The following is a 9,794-nucleotide window of genomic DNA, read 5'->3' on the forward strand; positions in this document are numbered from 1 at the left end:
TCTCAAGGATCTTACTAATGAAGGTGAGAAATAATAGTTACTTAATTTGAATGGGTCAAAATGTTTCTTTTTTAAAAGAGGTTTAAAGAGTGCAGTTTTTAAAGATTTGGAAAAAGGCCTGTCCAGAGTGAGCAGATGTAGTATTTCTGAATATAAATAGGTAAAATTACCTTTTAAAAATCTAGAGGGTGCAGGATCTAATGAGCAAGTAAATGGTTTGAGGTGCTGCACTATTTCTTCAAGTACCTCATTGTCAATTTCACTGAATTGTGACAAGCAAGGACAGTTTTTTACCAGAGAAGAAGAACATGGTGCCGCTATGTCGCTGGGTGCAGAGGAGCTAATGGCTGATTGAATGTTGCTGATTTTGATGCAAAAATACAAGGCAAAATCATTGCATTTATTTACAACAGAGTTCAGGAGGAAGTTGAAGGGTTTGTCAGTCTGTCGACTGTAGCAAAGAGAACGGTTAAAAATGATTTAACCATTTTAAAATCATTAATTAGAAAATACTTATTATTTAGAGATCTAACATTTAAAAGGGTCAGCTTGATAGTGCAGTTAGAGGTGGGCATTGGGACAGGTGGGACTGAATATGGGATGACTCAAAGATTAGCTAACTTCCTACCATGTTGACATGAGTTTCTCTGGTTCTATTGCTTAAAATAACTGGGATAGTGGAAGATGGAATCTCAGAGTCCCAGTGTGCTGTCATAGTAATTATGTGTAGCTCCACTGGGTAGATCTGTCATCTCATGTACATATTTTGACCTCAAACTCAATTGTCTTCAGTGTATAGCAAAAAGAAAGGAATTGACCTTCCTGTTCCAATGCTTTTGGAGGGGGCTGTATTTCTGTTCCGACTACGTATTTCAACATAAACTATTTTATGTTGCTTTGCTGTAACTCTTAAGCCCTTTTCTTGACACAAGCTTAAAAATGACATACCCGAAATAAAATAGTTACTATTCTTGTCTACAGGCATAAACTTGGTGGTTTTGTTAGAATTACTAAAAATATTATTGAAACAAAATTACAGAAGCTCAAACACAGAGAAAGTTGAAGTGGTTTCCCACTGAAAAGATTTTCTGTTTTTGACTGGATACAGATTGTAGCTGTGGCTTGTGCGCTTAGATACACAATGGAGTCAAGTCACAACAATTAAGTTTTTTCAAGTTTTTAAAATCTGTCTTGGCAGTTTTCCAAAAAGGACATGTGGAACCTAAATTATATTATGGGTCTTATGCTGCATTTTTCTTACTGAACTATACAACACTTTTTATCCTGAAAAAAAATGTTTTCACCTCCCCCTACCTGTCACCCTTCCCTACCTCTCTGTCCCAAACTCCCTCACCTTTTGCTGTCGAGAAGATCATGAAAATAAGCGAAATAATCAAAATAATATGATAGTAAACAATGGACATTCTATCAGCTTTTCACTGAAATATATTTTTAGAAGGAGAAACTATTTTACATTTGCTCCACTGTACATTTGTCGTGAAAAATGTTACCTTATTTCTTGCAGTATGTGATTTCCAAAATGTAGAGAAGGTGTGTTTCCCCCACACTTGTTTTGCCACCCACATGTTACAAAATAAGGAACTGTTTTACAACTACTGTTGTCACTAAAGCAATGGCATGTTAAAATAAGTTATACAGATAGAACCATGAGTTTTAACGCTTTCAAACAATATATTCTGTTCCCATAGTGATTGAAAATTGCAGGATGGAATGAATGCAAAAAACCCTCACAGGTTTTTTAAGGCGTTAACTTATTGAACTGAAAGTGGACATCCATAAACCTCTTTTTTACATATAGTTTTTTGTCCAGATAAATCAATAACATAAAAACATGGTAAAAAATATTAATAATAGTAGTGTTTTTTTGGTCAATCAATAATCTATGATGCATACTATACTGAAATGGATCTATATTTCATTAAATAGTGGCCATAAACCATATACATGCTTTAAGACTTTTTAAGTACTTTTTACAAAAAAGATGGAAAAATACATTGGAATATTTCAAGAAATGAATGTCACATTTCTTAACTAATCATGGATTGCCTCAGTGAAAACTACCATCAGTGACAAAACAATTATTTCCTCTCATAAATTAAATACTTGTGTCAAAATGTGTATGCAAACGACTTCTCCATTAAAATATACAAACAAAATGGTGAATACATTTGGGCTCAAGGAAAAGTAAAAATGTAAAGTTACTTGTATTCCTTTTATATTTTTTCCTGTGGCATTAAAATACATACTAGTCAAAGGTATAATAAATAATAGACTTCCTGAAATTTTCATGATGCAGTTCATTATTGCTCAACACACCAGAGTCGCAGTGTATAAGAAGCAAAGTTTCAGGGAGACAAAATACAAACAAGAAACAGGCCTAAGGAAGACATGAAGACATCAACCCTGTGCATTATTGCCTCCTTGGCAATAGCAGCCCATTGCAATCCAATATTAACCCCTCCTGGCACAGCACAAGATGAAGATGTGGCTGAGGTAAGATTAGATTTTCAATGTGCTCTGCTTAAGAATGACCCTTTTAATTGAAGATAAATGATGACTGATTTAGGTATATAATTAAAACTGTTTCAGATAAAGTTGCATATGAAGGTATATAATGACTGTTCACTCCACATCACTCCTGTAGACGTACCTGAAGAGGTTCTACAACCTGACTGAGGAGAAGGGAACCATTTTCCGCCATGGTATCAGTCCATTGAGCGAAAAGCTGAGTGAGATGCAGAGATTTTTCAGACTCAAAGTGACCGGGATTCTGGATTCAGACACCTTGCAGATGATGAACAAGCCAAGGTGTGGGGTTCCTGATGTCTCCCAGTATACCACCTTCCATGGGAACCTCAAATGGCCAACCAACAAGCTGACCTACAGGTAACTACCTATTCTGTATGGGATGCCAAATTCAAGAAAAAAATGCTATTATTTTACAGTGCATTTTATCGCACGGTCAAAGTCACTTTGATCACATTTTTACCACATTTTGATGGTTGATGTGAACATTAACTCCTGACCGGTGTATACATGATTGTATGCATTGCACTGCTGCCGCACAATTGACTGAATAGATAATTGCATGAATAAGTATTTGTAATAAAGTCAAATGTTCCTAATAAAGTGCTCAGTGAGTATATGTAAGCTAAATATTTCATTATTAAATCATTTTTATAAATTTAGCTAAATGTATAACCATTAAGGTAAATGTATGAAACATCTTGCTAAATATTTATCAGAAATTATATTTTGGTTAAATATGGGAAAAAATAATAACGTTTTATATTGCATTTGGCTCCCCATAATTCTGTGCGAGTGAAATTATTTCTTGTTTGTTAGGTGGTATTACTATTAGATGTTGACTGACAGCTGTGTGTGTCTTCCAGGATTGAGAACTACACTCCTGACCTGTCCGTGTCTGAGGTGGACACTGCCATTGAGAAAGCCTTGCAGGTGTGGGCCAGAGTCACTCCACTGCATTTCAATCGAATCTACAGTGGCATAGCAGACATCATGATCTCCTTTGGCTCCAGAGGTAAAGAAAGGAGCATAAACTTAAGTATTTTTTTTGCATATTCCAACATAATATTTTTTTTGAAATAAGATTTTTTGAAATCTCAGAACCCTATATTTATGGTGAAAATATTTTTTATATCCAAGACCCTCTAAGTCGCATCAGCTGTATTTGGACCTGAGTGGGATTTTTTGCATTCATCCCCTTTTTCACAGTACAGGATGGATCAATCAATGTTGTCACAGCATATACTGTTTGAAAGCGTTAAAAGTCACGGTTTGATCTGTATGAACAATTTTATGACGCCATTGCTTTAGCGACAATAATTATTTATTTTCTAACACATGGGGCGGAAAAACGAGCAAGGGGGCCTCACCTTCTCTTTTTGGCATTTGGGAATTCACGAACGACAGAAATCAGGGTAATGTCAGTGTCCTTTTCACAGTGAGGATCCAGTGAACCAAATCCATAGTAGTTTATAATTCCAAAAATTCAGGGAAAGATTGATAGAATGCTAATTGTCTACTTTGAATTGGAATTACCATTTTTGTCCATCTCACAAAATTACTTGTACATAGGAATGCTACTGCCCATGTTTTGTATTGGCTCTCTCAAACACAATCACAGCAACTACGAGGTTCTCTGGCCAGTCCCATTAATGCAGTCGCATGGTATAGACAATCGCCCTCTCTGTGAGCAATCACATACAGTATTAATTCTGCTCATTGTACAGTCAGTTAGGATTATGGTATTAGAGTGACGACTGAGTAGCATTTTAGCTAATGAAATTTCCAATGGTATTTTTTCACCAGTGTAATAATTTTGCCTTTATTCTTAGTATGCACAGTAAGACAGTTACACAATGGAAAAAACTTGTTTTTGAAAATGTTGATGTTTTACAACAAAAAATATTTAGTGACGACTAAATACATTGTACATCTAAATACTACATTTTGAGGCCTCGAAAAAAATCGCTCATCTGAGGAGGACAAAAAAAGCTTCCACTTCCACTGGGTCTGAGCATCTGTAACTTTGTTTTAGTAACATTTAGGTATATTATTTATTTTGGAAAGAAGAACTGAATATAAATTTCTAAGTCAAGGGCCAACCTTTTTTTATTTTATTTGTGCACAATCGTGATGTGAACAAAGATGAACAGGCATTCAAATTCCACATCCAGATGACCTGAAGTGTACTCAAATCTCTCCAAATACCCAACATCTGCATATCTTTTTCTATTAAAACCTTCAGTGTGTTTCATCCGCAATTAATATCTACTGTAAGTGAACAGAAGCAAACCTGACCTCTAAAAGGTACAAGGTTCAAGGTACAATAGGTAAGATATTTGTGTTAAAACATTGTACAGACCATTGTAAATCCCTTCCTATCATTAAGAAAGGCTCACTGACATGTTGATTCACCCTCTGCCTGTGTTTATAGTCCTTAAATTCGGGTTTCAAAATATACAGTTGACGGGCCGGCATTCTGTACCAAAACATTGTACAGTTGTACAATAATTCAAGCCAATGGCGTTTCAATGTCAGCACGTTCATAGAGTCTCTCTTGACCGTTAGATGTCCAAAATGACCTACTTTACCTTTAATGATTGTTTACATTTACAGCAGATAGGGAGAATATTGTATTGTAAATAATACATGCAAGTGTTACAGGAGTATTATGAATGGAGACTCATGCTAAATACATTTTCTCTCTCTAGCACATGGTGATTCTTATCCTTTTGATGGACCAGATGGCACTTTGGCTCATGCTTTTGCGCCTTCCCCTGGCATTGGGGGCAACGCTCATTTCGATGATGATGAAACTTTCACCTTCCAGTCATCACATGGTGAGGTTTCCTCCTAAATGATTTCTTACTGAATGGGAAATCCAAAGTGAATAATTGATATCATTTTGAAAGATGTAAATTACAAATGAAGCAGCATTCATTTGTCTGGATTATATTTCATCTGTAGGGTACAACTTGTTCTTGGTGGCTGCTCATGAGTTTGGTCACTCCATGGGGCTGTCCCACTCCAAAGACCCTGGGGCCCTAATGTATCCTGTCTACAGCTACAGAGACCCCAACCGCTTTTCCCTGTCCAGAGATGATGTCGATGGAATACAGTCTCTCTATGGTCAGTAAAAACAGAACAATCCATGAAACAATGAGTCAATATAATTTGTTGTATGAGTAGCATTGTGCAATATGTCTGTCACTTTTTCACTCCTTCTGATTACCAGGCCAAAACCCTGTGAAGCCTGTAGGCCCCGAGCCCCCCAAGACCCCTGATGCATGTGATCCGAACCTGGTCCTGGACGCCATTGCAACTTTGCGTGGAGAACAGATGTTCTTCAAGGGAAGGTATGAGAAAAATGTGAAATTATTGTCATCAGTATGGAATGGAGGATTGTTCCTACAGTACAATACGATTCAAAACAATAAAACCACTACCTCAACAACAACAACAAAAAATCATACTATAGCTGAGTAGCACCTACCCAAATAAGGCATACATTTTTATGTATTTGTGTTCTTCTTCATGAGGCATGTACAGTAGAGAGCTTAAAGAAGCCAAACATGAAATTTCAGTTTTAGCAAAGCAGTGAGCATTTGAATCCTCTCTCAGGTTCTTCTGGAGGAATTTCCCTCAGAGCAGAAAAGCTGTGCAAACCCTCATCAAAAACATCTGGCCTGATGTTCCCGACAACCTCGATGCTGCTTACGAGAGCCGAGAGACTGATAGGGTTTACCTCTTCAAAGGCAAGCGTCTCATATAATAATAATTATAATTTGCTATTTAGCTGACACATTTATCCAAAGCGACTTACTTAGAGTTGCTTAGATTAAGCAGGGCACAATGCGGTCTTATCGTGAATACACCGGGGCTTGATTCACCAATCAGTCCACCGACCAGTCATGTGCCTTTGCCACTAGGCTACAGGCTGCCCAACATGCATGCCATTCAACATTTCAATTTTGGCATTGCTAACTGTTTTTGACCATTACTTGTTTTGATTTCAAAAGCTTTACATATATTGATTCACAGGTAGACAGGTCTGGGCACTCTCTGGCTATGACATTGTAAGCAGCTATCCCAGAAGCATCAGCAGCATGGGTCTGCCAGACACTGTGAAGAAAATCACTGCTGCTCTATATGAAGTACATTCTGGCAAAACTTTGTTCTTTGTTGACAAGTACTACTACAGGTTTGTGTCTCAATTCACAGAATTTGATATTTAATATATTTTACTGTAACACTGCATTTAAAAATAAGTAGTGCTTGTGTACTAACTGTTTTATAGCATTTTACTTGCATTTAATTTGATCAATTAACCACCTCTTACTGTATACTACCTTTATTTCCATAGCTATGATGAGGCAAGTCAGAGAGTGGACAGAGGATTCCCCAAACTGGTAGAAGATGAGTTCCAAGGCATGATAGGGGAAGTCACAGCTGCCTTTGAATTCGAAGGTGAGACTGTGACAACTAACAAAATGTCATATACAGGTGCATCTCAAAAAATTTCAATATCGTGGAAAAGTTCTTTTTTTTCCTGTTATTTCATTCAAAATTATTCATTCATATATTCTAGATTCATTACACATAAAGTGAAAGATTTCTCAAAATATTAGAATATTGGGGTGTCTCGGTGGCGCAGCCTGTAGAGCACTGACCGCATGCTCATTGCGAGCCGCTACGTCAGCGGTTCGAATCCGACCGTCTGACATTTGTCGCATGTCTTCCCCTCTCTCTCGCTCCCATTCTTCCTGTCTCTCTATACTATATACTGTCCAATAAAGCTGAAAAAGGCCTAAAACTATCTTTAAAATAAAAAAAATATTAGAATATTAGAATATTGCATAAGACCAATCAAAAAACGGATTTAAAATTTAAAATGTTGGCAGAGTGCTTTATCAAAGCATATTTATGGAAAGTAGTCTGGAAGGGAAAAGTGTGGTAGGAAAAGGTACACACAGCCTTGAGAGGATTGTCAAGCAAAGCCGATTCAAGAACTTGGGGGAGCTTCACAAGGAGTGGACTGAGGCTGGAGTCAGTGCATCAAGAGCCACCATGCACAGACGTGTCCAGGAAATGGGCTACAAGTGTTGCATTCCTCGTGTCAAGCCACTCCTGAACCAGAGACAACGTCAGAAGCATCTTACCTGGGCTAAGGAGAAAAATAACTGATCCATTGCTCAGTGGCCCAAAGTCCTCTTTTCAAATGAAAGTAAATTTAGCATTTCATTTGGAAATAAACTTTTCCACGATATTCAAATTTTTTGAGATTCACCTGTAGTTCTTTGAATTTCAACAGCAAAATATAGTTCTGCGATCCAATTTTCTAGCATTATAATAGCTGTAACTTCTTGTTGAATAGATCTCTCATTTGTAACAAGCTTTTCTTTCTAATCTTTGTGGCTTTATTTGAAACTGACTCAATGACTTCCATTTCTTTTTAGGATATTCCTACCTCTTCCATGAATCAAGGATGTTTGAATTCAATTCCAGAAGCAAAAGATTTTACCGAGAGCTGAGGACCAGCTATTTCTTACCTTGTTAAATCATATTATGCTTTTTGACTAATGTGAACACATCTGGCACAGGAATCTTTTTTTTTTACATCTTAATATGTTAAAAGGTTGTCTTTCATGTGTATTGCCCAACCATGTTCCTGGAGATCTAGTATCCTATAGGTTTGCATTTAAACCCTAATTTGGCACATCTGATTCTTCTAGTTAGCAGCTCAACAGTATCTCTAGTTGCCCTGGCATAAGTATATGTTCAAGTTTTATTACTCACTGTTTGACTAACATATTATTGTTTTATATTTAATCACATTCATATTACATTTTACATTATGTTAAAAATGTTCAATTCATAATTGTGATAAAGAGGACATACAGTACTGTACAAAAGTCTTAGGCACCTGTGTAACATTCTGTACAGATAAGATTCTTTCAAAAATAATTCAATGAAACATCCTCAATAAACGTACTATACATTTTACATTACATTTTAGTAATTTGGCAGAATAGTTAAAAACTGAATCAAATCAATATTTTTTGTGACCACCCTTCAGCGTTAAAACTGCATCACTTCTCTGAGATAGCCAACGCTGTCATGCAGTTCTATAAGACAATCAGCAGGGAGGTTGTTCCACAATGTCTCTGTAAAATAAAATCTTTTGGAAAATGAATATTTGGAAATCTCAAATGTGTTCATTATACCAACACACACAAAAAAAGAAATAAGATATATATATATATATATATATATATATATATATATATATATATATATATATATATATATATATATAATAAAGTCTAGGGTGCCTAAGACATCTGCACATTACTGTATATTGAATGGTGTATTATTTTAAGATCAACATACATTTGAGGGTATGATAAAAAAGTTTTTATTATCAATGCAAAGAAAGAATGATCCAAAAACTTTGTATACTTTAAATCTGAATATTATCAATAAAATGCTATGCTGTTGCAGTGTGGTCGTTTTTACCAAAGATACCAACACATTAAGTTCCATCTATCACATGAAAATAAACAAATGAAAAAAGCCCCAGGGGAACCAGAATTTAATTCCCCTTGCAGCTAACCATGAGTCAGCCAACAGTGGGGCCAGACATGCATAACTAAGATGATTAATTGGCAATTGGTACAGTAGTGACTTGTTGTCTTAGTAAACTGAGCATAAAGGGAAGACACATTAGTGAATTAACTTCCTTTTAGTAATCTCTTACTCAATTAATTCACAACGCCATGTGGTGACTACTCAGGTCTCTAATGCTCAATAGAAGAAAAAAAAAACAGGTCACTGAAGAATTACTGCTTGCTAGCATATGAAACATTTACTTAGTTTCCCCCCTACTTAGTTCCCCATTTTGCCTAAAGACTAGAATCTCTCCATCTTGGTCTTGTCATATAATATAATGGCAAGAACAGGCCTTTCAGCACAGCAATGCTTGCTACCCCTAAGTGTACCTACTGCCTAGTTTGCTTAAAAGCTAAATAGTATTAAGCCTGGTCTTGAAAGTTATTCCACAGTGACCACTTGCTGTGTGAAAAAATACTTCCTAATATCTGTGCAGAATTTATCCTTATCCTTAAAGAATCGCCTATTGTTCACTTTGTAAATCCCTTTACTGAACTGAAAAGCCTTAATCAAATCCCCCCTAAATCTCCTTTTACTAAACTTAAAGAGATTAAGCATTTTAAGTCTATCCTCATAAC

General features: G+C 36.2%; 1 protein-coding gene across 1 annotated transcript; it reads left to right on the forward strand.

The window, feature by feature from the left end:
• Positions 1 to 2,354: 2,354 nt before the first annotated feature.
• Positions 2,355 to 8,740, forward strand: mmp13a (matrix metallopeptidase 13a). Its single transcript, XM_061250475.1, has 10 exons — positions 2,355 to 2,514; positions 2,666 to 2,907; positions 3,414 to 3,562; positions 5,259 to 5,387; positions 5,515 to 5,676; positions 5,783 to 5,903; positions 6,169 to 6,302; positions 6,589 to 6,748; positions 6,911 to 7,014; positions 8,004 to 8,740. Exons 1-10 carry the CDS (start codon positions 2,410 to 2,412, stop codon positions 8,102 to 8,104), a joined length of 1,407 nt encoding a protein of 468 aa, XP_061106459.1. The 5' UTR covers positions 2,355 to 2,409; the 3' UTR covers positions 8,105 to 8,740.
• The last annotated feature ends 1,054 nt before the right edge of the window (positions 8,741 to 9,794 follow it).

Source organism: Conger conger, chromosome 7 (assembly GCF_963514075.1).
Source record: "Conger conger chromosome 7, fConCon1.1, whole genome shotgun sequence".
Taxonomy (NCBI): Eukaryota; Metazoa; Chordata; class Actinopteri; order Anguilliformes; family Congridae; genus Conger; species Conger conger.